The sequence below is a fragment of the Musa acuminata genome, chromosome BXJ2-2 (genome assembly GCF_036884655.1).
Source record: "Musa acuminata AAA Group cultivar baxijiao chromosome BXJ2-2, Cavendish_Baxijiao_AAA, whole genome shotgun sequence".
Taxonomy (NCBI): Eukaryota; Viridiplantae; Streptophyta; class Magnoliopsida; order Zingiberales; family Musaceae; genus Musa; species Musa acuminata.
This window is the reverse complement of record NC_088339.1, coordinates 23084819-23101518: the sequence shown is the minus strand read 5'-3', so window position 1 is coordinate 23101518 and position 16700 is coordinate 23084819. Positions and strand designations below refer to the sequence as shown.

Below are 16700 nucleotides of genomic sequence, written 5' to 3'. Positions count from 1 at the left end.
GAGGAATAAAATGCTATGACTGAGCTATGTTGAGTCGACCTTTACGTAACCACATGGAACTAAACTAACAAAAATTACTACACACAGTTATGTTGAGTCGACCTATCAAAAATAAAGCTCTTATTTATCCTCAGAATATGGAAATTTACATACATAATGAATAGACAATGCTAATATATTATTGTGTGACAATATTTCTATTTTATCGATTAGCAAAAACTAATTGGTTGCCATCAGCCAAGTCATAAGCTTCTCTTGCCTGTGTATGTTTACTCACACTAATGAACAATCTTGCAGACTCAAAGTAAGGGAAATATCGAATTATATCGACATTTTGGCTCTAAAATCCAAGCTTAGCTGATTGAAAGAGAATAAGCAATAAACCTTATATTTTCCCCCTTTTTTAATGACCATGACAACTGCAACATCAATAAATTTTAATGTGAACAGTGCTGTTCCTAAGTAATTTCTTGCATACAGAGGTATAAGGCAAAAGATTGAACAAAAGTAAACAATAATGATGATAATAATAATAATAATAATGACAAAACTTAATGATTTTCAAGCGATCATCTTAAGAACAATTCAATCTTGTTTGCCTTAATCTACAACCTAAAGAAATCTGAAAACATCCTACAGTCATGACAGACACCATATGAATCTCTTGTGCAGGAGATTAATCAATTAGAAAATAAGATGTTGGCTATTCATTTATGTGCAGGCAGATGCACACCAAATATCTTTAAGACGTCAGAGAGATGTTGGTTCCAATAGAGCATCACAAGATAGGATCAACACTTAAGGTTAATGTTTCAATAAACTGACATTATGAACACAGCATGATTTCAGTGACATCTTGCATGCTACCTGTTGCATGCCACTAGTGACTTGCCTTGATATCTGAAGAAAGAGGATTATCAAGCCAATGTTTCATCATTTTCACAATGTTATGTTATTTTTGTCTGAAATGTTGATCTTGGAACTATCAAAAATGAAGAGGAAAAGAAAAAGAGCAGACATCAAAATGCATACTTCAACTCAATAGCTTCCATCTGTGGTACATCTGAACTCTTGCAATTAAGATTACCATGCTAATTCATGCAAAACCTTATACCAAACTTCATTTGAGGCAGATGCAGGAAGAAAAGGGACAAATTTATAAAGGATGTCATAGAATTTGCATCAACCAATCAGCATAATGTTTATCATCTTTCATTGGACTTGTTTAAAGCTGCCAAAGCTAAAAGTCCAACTAAGTCATGTCAAATTGCTAAACTTTAAACAAGGAAAAGAGACAAATCATTTGTATGTTTATATACGATGTATGAACTGAGTGGGAATGTTGCTGAATGGGTTTCAGCTTTGTTGATCCACTGGAGGATACAGTGACAGAAGAACAACTCACATCAACTTTCTTGTGAACATTCATGATCAAACATACCTCAGATGTGAATCAGAATAAAACAGATTTAGCGAGTTCGACGCACATATATAAGCACTCGAGAGAAAGTTAATTATGTATTAATCCAGAAATGATTCTCTGAAGCAAAAAAGAAAAAAAAAATTAAGCTTCTGGCAAAAGCATGAATAAGAATTTTAGACAACAATTAGGTGACAAATCATAGAACACCTAATAAGAGCAAAGATATCACCTATACAACATGCATTCATCCCCAAAACACATACAAAAGAAAAAGGAGCGAAGATAATAACCCAAGAAAGAAGAAAGAAAGCATAGAATGGAGATCATGCCATATGATGTACTGCAACTGCATGACTTCAAGTAGCAACAGTGCAAAAAGAAAGAGAGTTTAAGACGATCTAATGTAAGTGCCAAGCTTTGCAATAAAGTGGTTCTTGATTTCTCTTGCTTAATAACAAAATCTGCAATGATAAGTCCGAAAACTATCCCAAATGTTCATATTTTTATATACCACATATTTTAATCGTGAAAAAGAAATGTTCAAGGACTAATTGATCTTCAGATAAGAAAGAAAGAAAGAACAACGACATAACTACGGACGAAATGAATAGATCGAGTTCGAAGAGTACCGATGTCATAGGTTCACTAAAGACTCAACATCTACTTCTTGTTGCCGTCAATGGGACTTGGAATCTAAGGTTTTGTCATGTTCCAAGAAGTTTAGATTTCCCATGCAAGGATATATACATTATATAGTCCCTCTGGAAAACAACAGCACATGCACACGTGAAATCATTTGAAATCCACCGGATGGAAGAAATAACATAAAACAACACAAAAACTCTATCAGAACATGGCTTTCGGTGATCAAAATATTATAGAACACCTTAAACATGATCGTTTGGTGAAGAAGCATTATAATTTAGGAGATGAGAAGAGAGTATTTTAAGTCCATGATTTGTGGAAATAGAGTAGACTTTCGATGAAGAACAGAAAATGACAGCATCGCATTAAAAAAGATATGCACATATGTTTTATTGAAGATGCATTACAGTTTAGGAGATCGAAGGAGGAGGCAGAGAACGATAGCTTACCAGTAGTTTAAAGCCCGTGATAGAGTAGAGTTTCCATGAAGAACAGCAAACAACATGGTCTTAGGGAATAGAAGACCACACATCCTCGTACACTACCTAATATAGCAACGATTCCACTCACAAGTCTCCGGCAGATGTTGATCTAATGGTACCATGACCGGCGGATCAGTACGGCGGTCGGCTCGGGACGGCACTCCCGGGCCAGCCGCCGTGTCCGTCCACTGGCCAGGGCGGCATGCTGAGCGGCAAATTGAAGAATTGCAACCCTGACGAGGGGTCTCGAAAGGAGGCGCCGATGCCGGCAGTGGTTGCTCCACCAACGGTCGGGCTCTGAGACATGGGAGGATGTATCTCTAGCTGCGGCTGCTGCTGCGGTGGCTCCTCCTCCTCTTCGAGCGGGAGCCGCTCGTAGGCGACTTTGGTAAACGTGGCGCCGATCACTATCACCGGTCCGGCGGCGATAAGCTCTCCGACGACGCTGCCCCCGATGACCTGCCCCTGGCCGCCGACCAGGAAGATGGTGAGGCTTGTAGCGCCAGGGGGGGCGGGCGGGGGGAGGAAGGAGCCTGAAAGGGACAGGATCTCGTAGTGTCCATGGAGGGAGACGATAGGCGTCCCCGCGGAGGGGGGCTGACGGAGGGTGACGTTGGTGACGGCGCCGCTTCCGCTGAGGACGGACACGCCGCGTTGGCGGCGGCAGGCGTAGGTCGCGATGCAATCGAAGACGTCGCACCCACTGCCGACCTCCAGGATATGCGCCCGCAGGGTGTTGGCGCTCTCCCGGGTGATGATCACCGGCGGCTTCGGCCTGTTCTTGGAGCCCGGCGGTCGACCGCGGGGGCGGCGCACGACGACGTCGCCAGGGCCAGCTGGGGCCGCGAGCTCCAACCCCTGGGAGCTCGGCTCCTCAGAGGAGGCGTCGCCAGCCGCTTGTGCAGGGGGAGATTCGTCGGGGTCGGGATTGAGGTGGGGAAGATGGAGGTGGAGGGGATGCACGAAGCGGGAGGCTGGACCGAGGTCTAACCCGGCCATGCCCGGGCGGCAGAACAAAGTAGTGCAGGTCAGGAAGCTTTTCTGAAGTAGATTAAGGTGGAAAGGATAAAAAATTCTTCATATAGGTATAATACTTTATATATATATATATATATATATGTATGAGCGAATCAAAAGGAATAGAGTAGCGAATTTAAAGTTGCGGAAGAGGATTCTATCTACATCAAATGAAACTAAAGGAAAAGAACAGGGACTTAAAAAGCTACAAGAAAGGTGTGAAGAGAGGCGGAGCGGTAGACAGAGAACTACAAGAGAGTTAGAGAGCTTGACAGAGTCAAAAGGACTTAGAGACAGAAAAGGAAGCTGGGGAGTGAGTACTGCATTGGAGTTGATGATATTTGGACAGGATGGTGAGGGCCGAGGGGGAAGAAAGAGACGTGGGGGTGACATTTTGGTGTCTGATATAATACCACAACGTGATGGTGATGTCTATGTTTGCGGAGGGATTATATTAATGGTGGAATAGTATTATATTGTTTGTAGACTGTGGACTTCAAGGGAAGGATTAAACTCAGAGTCCAGAGAGAGAGAGAGAGCGAGAGAGTAATAATAATCTACAGCACTTGGGTTGATGCGATGACCATAACATCTTGAGGATTGACTTGGCTTCGAATGAAGGAGCATACCACACAAGTTCTTGCGCAAGACTTCCACCATGTCGATGGTTTTGGGTTCTTAGCTCTGTTTGGAATGTTTCATGTTTTATTGAAGTCTAAATTAGGTTGTTTTATTTGCTGGTTTCAAACATAGCACGCACCAAAGGATAAATGGGAAACGTTCTTTCTCTCAAATCTATCCATTTACCGGAGGAGGAAATCTGCTCCGAACTTAATCTGATTTGACCTCCGAGTGATGTCTCAACCAACTTGGAATCTTTCATATTAAATATTTCAGGCAATTTGTTTGATATTGACAGTCACAACCTTCTTTCTTTTCTATTACATCTTCTTATCTTCGTGTCTAACATATATAAATATTATGACGTTGCACTAACAAGCAATAGTTATAAAGACTAATTTTCCAAGAAGATTGAATTTATTGTTACTTACAGATGGAAGATAAAAAAACCCCTCTTTGTTATTTCATCAACTATATTTTTGGTGCAATTAAACGCAGGAAGAGAGGACGGGTTTTGTGCATGAGACTATAATCTAGAGAGGATCAATCGGACAGTCTTCCAAATAGAGAGGCTATTCTCGTGCCTCTAACTTTGATCGCATAGTGCCATGCGTTGGGACAATGTCACGTGGTAGCGCTAATGGTGTCAATCATTACGATGGCAGACAACAAAAGCTCAGATGCGTAAAGCTAATACAGGAAATTAATTAGGCGTTAATAAAAGGACAGAGGGATAATATACAGAATTCCAACTCGATCCAAAGAAAAAAGTATTACATTTAGATTCGCATTAGATCTATCAATAAAATGCACCAATCTTAAACATTCATTATCTTAACCTCCCTTTGAATCATTGAAGTCTGCAACTCGGAGGAGGGACGAGGAGAGGCGGCTGAGAGGGAAAAAGCTGGTGCAGGGCGAGAGGATGGTGGTAGCAGTTCACGTGCACCTCCGAGTCAAGGCAGTGGCGGGGCAGACCCACCGTGGCCCTGTCGGCCACGAGCACAGCCCGTCGCTTTCCTCGGGAACGCCTCTCTCGCTCCCTTCCCCATGCAACACGCATTGAGAAGCGTTAAGCGGAGAGGGAGACGGTGCGCGCCCGCAGATCCCGGGCAAGGAGTGGAAGGGAAAACACAGTGTGACTTTGTACTTCAGATGGATGGAAGTAGCAGGTGATCGAAGTACATGCTATGATAACATTCAAAGAGATCGTCTCATAGAATGTTTCAGCTGAGAGAGCATCCTGAAGCACTTTTGGACTGCTCTCGCAACATTGATTGATGTCTTCGATACAAGTGAAAGGGAAAATACTGGACATGTCAACACTTCAAACAGTCGTCCGAAGCAGAAATAGGTCGTCTTATATTATAATTGCTTCACGACAAACTGGACACGCATACAAATCATATAGTACAAAGGAAAGCAGCTTTACATGTCGTGGTTTGCAAAGAAATCAAGAGTTAGAGGAGGACGAAAGGGTGGCAATTAGCGTTATATATATACTTTTCACCTGCTCTTCATCGGCTGCTAACACTACAAAGCGCAAACATGTTGATGTGAATGGCATTCTTTTTATTTTTCGGATCAAAGCACTATTGGTGTGGATGTGACGAGATTCTCTTCTTGTTCCTCCGACTGGCCGTCACGAAGACCATGGCCCTCACCCTCGTGCTCGTTGCTACACTCATTCGCCAGGATTCAGATGACCGGGGCCAACGGCGATGGTCCGACGAAGGTCCCATTAGGGGTAGGGGTAGGTACCTTGCACCATCATAACTCCATCTCACATGTCAATCATCATAGGGACAGAAGACGAAAGCTTCTTCTTGTTCAAGATAAACAGCCCGTGAAATCTACTGTCAAAGAGGACTGTCATCTCGATCCATCTTTGGGCTTGGAAAGATTCGCCAGATACGTTAACCTTCAAAGAGGAGGCACCACCTAACTTCCTGCCATCATTTATGGTGCCTAGATTTTGGGAATATGCTCCAAAGAAAAATGATGACTTCCACAGAATCTTGGGAAAGCACCTCTCACTAGATGATCTCCATCTAACCTGGATACTAGTATCAAAAGGTCATACAAAGAAAAGGAAATCTTGCTGCAAAAACAATTCTCCATGGATTACAAAAGACATTATAGCTATAATTAAAGAAAACATATTATATAGTATCAAAGAACTGTAATAGAAAATTCAGACTAACTACCGATCAACTGGTAGAGTGAAACAGTCGAATATTGTGCTGTCAAGTCTCAACGGGAGATTATTATTGCTCCAGATACTGAAGATGTCTGCATTTTATGTGCATGTTAGATAGCAATAGTGCATAAAAGATAGGGAGTTTAATGCATCAGTTAAAGACAAAAACGCATGCATATGCGAATGGATTTATAACTTAGTAAAATAAATTCAGGGATTTTTCGATAAAATAAGAACACATGACTAGCGATATTGAACTACGAAGATTGTGTGTGAATCTTGTGAATAAACCTACTAAGGCATCAAAAGATCCAGCATAGAAAAATGAAAACCTGTCCGGGAAATAGCATTATCACGTATTCAGTTTACTGCTTGTAGTCGGTACTTAGAATCAAGAAGGATAACTCATTCGGATCGAATGACAATGTGCCTTGCAATTAATTGATGAGGCTTATTGATAGGAAATGATAGCATCAGCGTGAAACAAGCAATTCCTTGAAAGACAATGTGTCACCCACCATTCTTTTGTTCTTGATTTACTCGTCCACGGGAACTCTAATATGTCCTATGATTTGTCATTGTCTGACCACACCAAAATTTCCTTGAAAGATACTCGTCGCTGACATTTGACTTTACATGTGATAGCATCAGCAATGAACAAGCAATTCCTGAGTCCCACGATCTTGATGAACTTGGTTTAGAAGGAAAAAAAAAAATCTTCTCTTCTTCCCAAATACTTGCCAAAAGAGTCAATGATGGTGGCGTGTGAGATCCACCTTCTAATGCGAAACTAGTTATACTTTCTAATACGAAACTAATCAAAACAGTTGGATCACGTCGAATATATTATTATATTTGTCTAATATTGTCAACACGATTAAGATTTGTTCTTCCAATTTTATTAGTAATCCTCGTGATATCTAATTTAGATTAAGATATTGTTTCCTTTATTTTGTTGTACTCAGCATCAATGTCTCTCTCTTTCCTCTCCCCCCCTTCATTCTTTCCTCTTCCAACATGCTCTTTCTCCCCTTTTTGTTTTTGCTCATTAGCCACTTTTGCCTCCTCTGCCTTTGGCGTGCTTCCTCCTCATCTATTTCCTCCCCCACCTCAGTCTTCTTAGTCTTCTGTTCCTTTGCCTCCTCCCACCTCCTTCATATTTGCCTTATCCCTCTACATCTTCTCCCTTAAAATTTAAAAATTATTAAAAATAATACTAATTATTTTAGAATTATGTCATAATAGTCTTATTAAAGTTTTTATTGGTTTAATATGAAGTCGACTAAGGTATAACTTGAAATTGAACTAAGTTATACTTGGATCGTTGAATCTCTTCAAAAAAAAATTAATTTTAATAATTAGTTATTATAAAATTCCTTCAAAAACTAAAAAAGGATATTAATCCTACTAGAATTATATTCTTATGGTTATGTGAAAATTTAAATTAGTTTAGTAGAAGTTTATTAAGTTCTGGTAGAAATTTAACTAAATTACACTTGTTTAGTAAATTTTATATTTTGATAATCATCAAAAACTAAAAAAGTGGTACTAATTATGTTATATCACGTGCATGAGTTAACGTGTGTAGATGGAGCCGTTGAGAATTTTAGCTAACGGCCGGCTTAAGCATGCAGTAGTAGCAGTTCCCTCCCACTGAACAAAAAGAAAAAAAGAAAAATAAAAATATAAAGAGGAGCCTTCGACGTTCCTATAATCACACGCACTCGGGTCCCACGCGGTTTTCTGGCCTGTGGGTGTCGATCAGTTCGTAGGCACCCGTTTAATACCCGTGTTATTATTGGAAAGAGGAGAACTCCGCAGCCTCCCATTCCTATCGGGAGACCAGGTGGAGCCCAACGTGGAACCAAAGCCAGTCAAGGCATCACCACACTTAGAATCTTTTAATGGTGAAGACACCTTTTCTTTTTTTGTATAAATTATTTTTTAATTCAAACCTTCGAGGGACCGACCCATTTCTCGCATTTGTCTCCGAGATCCGCCTTCCTCTCCTTTGTCCCCCCAAACCCTAAATCTTGATCCCCATTTCCGGCTAAAGCTCGCTCTCATTTCCTGCCAATCCATATCCGAGGACGAATCCGTCGTCCCTGCTGCGGGCAATCCTCGGGTTCGCCTCGTCGTTCGCCATGTCGCGGGCTAGGGTTCCTCGCCCCTCTCGCGGCGCTCGCGGGGAGGTGCGTTCGGTATACGACAACTGGGAGCGCCTCGTGCGCGCCACGCTGCAGAAGGAGCAGCTCCGCACCTCCGGCCAGGGTGCCGGTGGCCGGCCAGCGGAGGGGATCGCCGGCGCCGTTCCCCCTTCGCTCGTATCCACCAACATCGACCATATTCTGCAGGCCGCCAACGAGATCGAGGATGAGGATCCCAACGTCGCCAGGATTCGTGAGTGTTCTCTTTCTAGGATAAGAATCTTTAAGTGCTAATATTTTAGGTGGGGATTTGCGTTTGTGCAGCCTGTCTACCTGTTCTTGGAAACCTGTTTCTAGGTTCGTTTAAATTCTTTCTAAAGAATATAGATGCAACGATCCCGTTAAAACAGCTGGTTGCTCTATATCATCAGAGGCTACCATGTGCTACTAGTCGTGTAACATCCAAACTCTGTCTATCTTCAGGTCCCATTCTTGACATTCTGTAAGCTGGCTATTATACCCGCCTGTAAGGTCCCAAAATTTGAGTTCCCAAAGTTTAGCTACAACTTCTATAAGTTTGAAAAATTACACGCTCTTAAGAATCGTAATGATAATTAGCAAAATTCTATTTTGTCATATTGGATATCGTCTTTGTTGATATTGTCCAGTAACATCATATAGTTGTTGTATGCTAGGCTTTTCTGATCATTCAAAATTATTCTTTGCAGTGACAAATGTTTGATAATTTTATTTGTTGTTTTGGATAAAATCACAATATACCTTCATGATCGTGGACTCATCACATTACATCATTCTCTTCTTAGTCTATGTTGTTGTCTTCTATCTTCTAACTTGTCTTCTTTACACTATCTTGTAATTTGCTTTGGTCTTCCTTACGCTTTGTAGTCTAAGTACTTTTAAGTTACATCAACCTTCCCTTCATTTGTTCCTTTGATGTTCACATGTCCTTCTCTCTTTCCTAAATTATAGAAGGATCCTTTCATGGAGAGTGGTCATGAAGTTTTGACTGGAAAGTTACAGTGTTAAATTTATATGAAACCACAGGTTTTGAGTCACGTACAGTTTGGTTACCACAGAACCTTGATATTAAGGGGGTCTATTGAGTTATTGAGACCTTAGCTCAGCTGTGGAATTACCAAATGTTTGACATTGTCTGTTAATGACGATTGTCTGGTTCAATTATTCAGATGGCCTTAGTAGGGGATGCCACTAGTCTGAAGTAAAACTGGGTTCACCTAGTGTCCTTGGTCGTTTTGGTTTCAGGGGTTCGTGGTCTGGATTTTCCAAAATTACCTTTGTTTCTCTTTTGGGTTAACAAGATTATTAACACAATAATTTCTTCTCGATTTGATAAACTTCTATCATCATCTTCATTATTGTTTCTAGGTACATACGATGTTTCTAGGTGTATTACCCTGTGCATGTAGTTTCTGATAATAAGTGATGTGAGGTCACTTTAGTAGGAACTGAAACTCTTTTAGGCCAAGAGTACATTCCTCTAGTCTGTAGATGTTATTAAAGTAATTTTGCTTGTATTCAATGAAAAGAACTTCTGTTTGGAGGTTTAAATATATTGTCTTCTCTTGTCTTTAATCTGTTCTCTTATCTTGTCTTTTACTTTTGTACACCTTGTATTTATTTATTTTTCATTACATGTGGCCCATGATTCATTGGGTAATGAGCATTGTTATTTATTGTGTTTGTAGACTCTGTTTTGCATATTTTGTTTCTTTTAGCTGATTTAGATCTTATTTATTGCGGAAGGATGTATTAGTAATAAGAAATGAACAGCTAAATGTCTTAAATCAGAGTGTGCTCAGAAGCTAATTAAACGGGTTGTTGTGAACATTCCAAATTAAACAACGCGAAAGTTCTATAAATATTTTATTCTTCTTGAAGTCTATGCAGAATAATTCTATGTTTAGTTTCTGGTATGATTTGTCTGCATTTTCAGTTCACTTGGGGTACATTGTGTTCAAGTTTCCACTTTCTGAAGGTCTAGAGTTGGGAATATTGCTTCAAGTGTTGAGATGTGCTTTTCTGCTCGTTGGTTTATGTTATTGCTTGGTGAATTTCCTTTATGGTTCCTTCTGTCTGTGTGCTCTATTTCCAAGACATCCATTGTTGTTCTTGTGGAAGGAGGTTTTTGAATCTCATGTTTTTTCTGCCAACTACATTATTTATGAATTATGATTACTGTTATCTCAGCTCATGTTTCATTTTATGCTCAGTTTGTGAACAGGCATATACAATGGCACAAAATCTGGACCCTAGCAGTGCAGGCAGAGGTGTCCTGCAATTCAAAACTGGTTTGATGTCTGTTATCAAGGTAGATAATAGTATCTATATGGAATTTGGTTGTTCTATTTGGTTGTTTTCCAATCACGTATATTTTCTATGATTTTAACGTCATTAAGTTTTAATTTGCTCATGTTCTGCAATTCTGTGGATTTGACATGACCTATTACAGCAAAAACTTGCCAAAAAGGATGGAACTGCAATTGACCGTGGACACGATATTGATCTCTTATGGGAGTATTATGTGAGGTTTAAGAGGCGTCATCGAGTTGATGATATCCAGAAGGAGCATGAAAGATGGAGAGAATCAGGAACCTTCAGCACAGAGTATGATTTTTGTTATCCCTTAACCTCTAAAAGGCTCAGTAATTTTTTTGAAACTAATAGGCATGCTTTTCCAGTGCTTATGTACTCTCCTCGTTTAAAAATTGTCCTGACACTGCTTATCTATTTCTTTCATTCCCATGATGATCAATTTAGTAGGTTGTTTTCTTGAAATCCCCTTTCCATATTTTCATTTTACATGTAGCTCCAGAATATGTAATTTAATTGTCGTTTATCAACTTTATCTTAACTTTGATGGCATAACTCTGGTAGATAGTGTTTCACAAACAGTTTAATGAATTATCGAGGAAGAAGGAAAGAATAGTTGCCTATTTGCTGCCTGCTTGCGGTGATGGAAATATGTTACTGCATCTAGGATCATAAATTTAGATGTGAGAAATTGATTATCTTATAAAATAAGTCTTTAAGGACTGATCAGACTTTCTGTTTTCCTTTCTTCTCTGATCCATGTGTTCAGGTTATGGTTTATTACTCCAATTTCTTTAGTCCTTTTCTCTTTTTTATATTACTTTTTCGATCTGTTATAATGTCAATTTTACTATATGCAAAAGTGTCATGTAGCTGGGATGACTGACACCAGTTCATCTGCAGTTATCAAAAAACTTTTGAATGACTATTAATTGTTTTAATTTTTACTAATTAGAAACTGTGTATACTTTGCAGTATTTGGTGATTCTTGTCGAAGCATGCTAATCATTTTCTTCAAAAACAGGATGGGAGTGAGAGCTGTCCAGATGAAAAAGGTTTATGCAACTTTGAAGGCTTTACTTGATGTATTGGCGGTGCTTGCTGGAGAATCAGCTTCCGATGGTGTTGGTAGACTTGTTATGGAAGAGGCAAGTAAACTTTTATGTCATAAGGGTTGATTTGTGCATTCTATCATATTTTTGTCTAGAATTAAGAATTTGCTACCTCGTTAGCTAGTAGGTTATAGCAAAACATAAATGTCAGGGGTTGAATTTTGACTACAAATTTGTCAAATGCTCTGATATGCCATTCATCTGGTGTTGACCTGTGACATTGTCTCTTGAATTAATTAGTCATGTTGCCATCAATAAATCTGAACTTTGAGAAAAGGATTTGTGTAGCCGATCCCGGTTGTTAGGGAAAAGCTGTTTAGGATATCACTGGACACTGAACTTCTTGTTTCTGAGTTCTGAAAATTATTTAAGAGATTTATTTTGGTTTATCAGGTGATTATATGTTAGATTATCCTTGTTGCTGTGTAATTCTTTTTTCTTGGATTGTTTCAGGTGAGAAAAATTAGGAAATCTGATGCAACATTGGGAGGGGAACTAATGCCCTACAATATTGTACCTGTTGATGCCCCCTCTTTAACCAATGCTATCAGTTTTTTCCCCGAAGTATGTATACTCTTGTACTATTATGCCATGATGATTTATCAATACAAAGAGCAACCTATTTTTCTTTGTTAATTGAAATGTTTTTCTTTTGTGAAGTTAATGACTAATGAAAAAAGTTAGAATGCAACATCATGGTTGTCTTAGTATCCTTATCTGAATTGTAGTCATAAATGATGAGCTGGATAGAATTGATGGTGTGAATTAATTATTATCTTCTGCTTTATTCTGTTATAGTTTATGTTGGTTGCTATTAGATCGTAGCTTTTATTCCTATTACTATCCAGTCTTTAAAATATTTAATAATAAATGATCAACCTGCTAGAAATGATGGTGTGAATTAATCATTTTCTCTATAGTTCATGTTGGTTGCTGTTATTTATATGGTTTTAAATGCTGCAGTACAGGAACATATGGATCAATATTGACATCAAATTTTTTTTCTTGTTGGTCTACTGAGGCATTCCATACTCTACTGCTCGATATGTACTTGTCTGACATGACTCTGGTATGGTTTGGCGTACCATTAGGCAAAATCAAGTAATTTTTTGTTATTAGTTGACATATAATTTATCCAATGTGATACCTCTCAAAGTTAAAGGATGGACAAGGAAGAAGTGGAATTAGAAAATAAATGATGTTAATACTCATGTATCTAGTAATAGGTATCATACACGCAAAAATGTTGTCACAGCCACCAAGACACGTTTAGAAGAGCAGTAACCATATAAATAGCCCATCATTTCTTGGATTGGAACCAATAAATATTTTAGTTTAACTTATATTATTTTTTTAACTTGTTTGATTCTTACAACATAAATTTAAATGAGTAAAATATTCCAAACAGTTGATAAAGTGATAGATAAAAGCTTTTAATATGAAATATATTTTTCCGCTGAAGTGCTATCAACTTTTTTTCCACTTTGCAGTTGTAACTAAAGTTCTTGTTGCACTGTAACCATGATTCATCATCTTGAATTTGTTTTGGATTTACACCTGTGCACATAGAGATTAAGTTCGCTGGAAGTTCTCTCAACCCAATGTAATGCAATCTTCACAATCAACATTTAGTGGACGCCTTGATCAGTGTAGTGCAATCTTCAGAATCAAAATGAGATGGCTAGGCGAGAGAGGTTATTGGAATTGAAGAACAGAGATGGTGGAAAGAGGGACGTAAGAGTCAACGGAAGTGGAAGTATGATGTTCTTCGTAAATTTGATTTTTGTCAGAATGAAGTGTACAAAGCTGAAATGGTGGGCTTTGCCGAATTCAAAAGGGAGAGAGATATCAGTTTCTCCACAGAAGGATTTTTGGTTACGTAAACTTCTGGTATTAATAACTGAAAAATAAAAAAAAAAGACCTTCAGATTTTAAAAAAGGACATCTGGGTTTACAATTTCCATACAATCATGGTGGAGTTAGGAATGAGATACCTGAGCTGAGTGGAATATGACATTTAAGAAGAAAGATGCTAGAAAGTCAGAGGATTTGATGAGATAAGAGTGATAGAAAGAGTTGGAAACTGATTCAAAGAGTGAATATATACATTTGGTTTGTTGGAAAGATTTGAACATGATAGAGGATAACAAAGTTTTCATGTCTTTTTTTTCTATTGATGTTCTGGCATTGGTACAATATATATGTTGGGACATCAGATGAGATGATCATGAGATTAAGTTTCAGTAGTAGATTGTAGGAGAGTCTGTTGTTCATTTTGAGAAAGATTTGGTTGTAGATGAAGAAATCTAGAGAGAGATAAGAGAAAGAGAATGTGATTAGATGTTTTTAAGTGTGCTGTATATTATATTCAGTTTTTGGTGGTTGTAGATGCTTGAAAAATTAGATGAGCTTCTTGTAAAGCCTAGGAACCACTGTCACCCATAAATCCTTATTCTTTCAATTTTCACATGAAAACATAAAAATTTCTCTCATCACTGGTTTTTGCTAATTATAGTAGATAGATTGATATTTCTTATTATTTTGATAGATTGATATTTCTTGTTTTCTTCTTCATGTTGCCATTCTGTTGTCATATTGCATAGGTAGGTGCATGAAGATTTTGATATATGAAGCATACTTGACGAACTAGAAATTTAACTGATGTTTGGCTGTAGACTATTGGATACTTGACAATAAATTTGTTTCAAACCTCTGATATCCCCACAATAATATGTTTTATACTGTTTTACGTGCACACTATATTCCATATTCCTTGTTGGAAAAGAAAATTAATCTGGCTACTAAATTCATTATCGTGTTGTAATTCGTGCAGGTTAGAGCTGCAATATCTGCAATTGGGTACCCTTCAGAATTCCCTCGGTTTTCTGTTGATTCTCAAGTTTCTCAGCAAAAAAATCAGGATATGTTTGATTTGTTGGAATTCGTTTTTGGCTTTCAGGTTTATCCTTATTCTTTGGCCACTTGGTAGAACTTTTTTAATCACTTGAGAAAGGATATCCGTCTTGTCTTGCAGATGTGTCTACTGTCTAGTGCACAACAAACTCTTACTTGACTTTGGTTTTTTGGTTTATTATGAGTGTTTGGTCTGGGGGTTAACAACATGAAGTAGGTAGAACTTCATTTTTTGCATAGCTAGGTTGCACGATAATATCTTAATTTGCAATGTAATATGTCTTGTGTAAGAAACTATATGTATGATTTGCATTTTGTTTTATTTTTGCATTTTGTTTGATACCATCAGTTTCTGGAAAATGATCTTGTAAGGTGGTTTACTTTTAACCATCTTGTCATTGTCCAGTGATTGGAATATGGGTGCCACCTTTCAATTATCTATATGATCTTGAAATACTTGTTGAAGTTATTGTTGTTGAAGTTGAGAGTACCTTGAAATACTTGTTGACTATTGCACTTGTGCATCCAATTTTTCTGTATGTATCCTTTTCTTTTTTCACACACCTCAAGTCCTTCAGCTTGTCAAGGTCACATGATGATTTCTTCAAACATCAAAGGTATCAATTAACACATGGTACTTTGTACCGGTGGGATAGGTGCAATGGGAAAACAGGTACTGGGTTCTCCTCATGCTAGGCAGTGAGGATGCGGACAGGTTTATTTTCCTTGCTGGGGACTTTTGCCATTTAGTACTCTTTTGAGCTGTTAGTGGCAAACAAATTAATTGCGATGCTTTTGAGCTCTATTAGAAGCTACGTTGAGCTTCTTGAGCTTGGAGGAGAAATCTCCCTCCTGCTGACATTCTCTAGGTCCCTCCTATTGATTTTCTTTTGAGTTTCATGAGCTTTTCATATTCGCCATGAGATCTATTCAATTTATTGAAGAAGCTTAATTGCTAAAGGAGAAGCTTCAATTGAATCTCTTCAAGATTAGGTAAATCTGCTTAATCTTTGTTTAAGACTTAATTCCGGGGCTTCATTATATTATGAACTAATGACTTAATTAGAACTTGATTCACGGTTATTTATGGCTTGTTCCTTATTGATTGAGCCTAGATCCACAAGGTTTGAGGCTTGATTTGTATGAATGGTGCCTCATCCTTGCAGATGGAAGCTTCAATCACGAGGATGAAAGCTTGATCTTGTGGGTCTAGGCTCGATTTGCAAGAATAGGCTTGATCTTTGCAGATGGAGGCTTGATCCTTGCAGATTGGAGTTTTGTTGGTTTGTGGTCATTCTCATATGAAGATTTATCAACATAATCAAATTCATAAATTATAAGAATAATTAATTCTTAACAAATAAAATTTGATCCACAAAGGTGTATAAAGGATCTAGGACCTAGCATAAATCTGGGCAACATCTATACAGATCCAAGCGGAACTAGCCTAGATCCATTAAGATCAATGGCTAGATTCATGCCTTTATCCTTGTAGATCGAGCCTCCCAATCTATAAGAATCAAGCCCCATCCATAAGGATCAAGGCGCTCATTGAGCCTAGACCCATATGATCGAGCCTTCATCCTTGCGGACGAAGCCTCGATTCGCAAGGATGAAGGCTCCATCCGCACGAATCAAGCTTCCTTCCTTGCGAGTCTAGGCATGATCCATAAGGGATCATAAATGGTCATGAATCAAGTTATAATTAAGTGGATTTACCTCATGTCTTCAAATTGAAGTGTCCCCTTTGTTAATCGAACTTATTCAACAAATTTAAAAATATTTTAG

General features: G+C 38.5%; 2 protein-coding genes across 2 annotated transcripts in view; one reads left to right on the top strand and one right to left on the bottom strand.

Moving 5' to 3' along the window:
* Positions 1-2406: 2406 nt before the first annotated feature.
* On the bottom strand, positions 2407-3917 carry LOC103972177 (AT-hook motif nuclear-localized protein 23-like). The gene has a single exon (XM_009386411.3). It carries the CDS (start codon positions 3547-3549, stop codon positions 2683-2685), a length of 867 nt encoding a protein of 288 aa, XP_009384686.2. The 5' UTR covers positions 3550-3917; the 3' UTR covers positions 2407-2682.
* A 4429-nt stretch (positions 3918-8346) lies between these two features.
* LOC135605409 (callose synthase 10-like) overlaps positions 8347-16700 on the top strand; it is a 60120-nt gene continuing 51766 nt past the window's right edge. The window contains exons 1-6 of the mRNA XM_065095464.1: positions 8347-8788; positions 10788-10885; positions 11027-11181; positions 11912-12035; positions 12453-12563; positions 14833-14958. Coding sequence (XP_064951536.1) covers positions 8533-8788; positions 10788-10885; positions 11027-11181; positions 11912-12035; positions 12453-12563; positions 14833-14958 — 870 coding nt within the window. The 5' untranslated portion in view covers positions 8347-8532. The remainder of the gene's footprint in view (positions 8789-10787; positions 10886-11026; positions 11182-11911; positions 12036-12452; positions 12564-14832; positions 14959-16700) is intronic.

Coding starts and splice junctions, on each gene's coding strand:
- LOC103972177 (XM_009386411.3), bottom strand. CDS start 3,549: ATGGCCGGGTTAGACCTCGGTCCAGCCTCCCGCTTCGTGCATCCCCTC.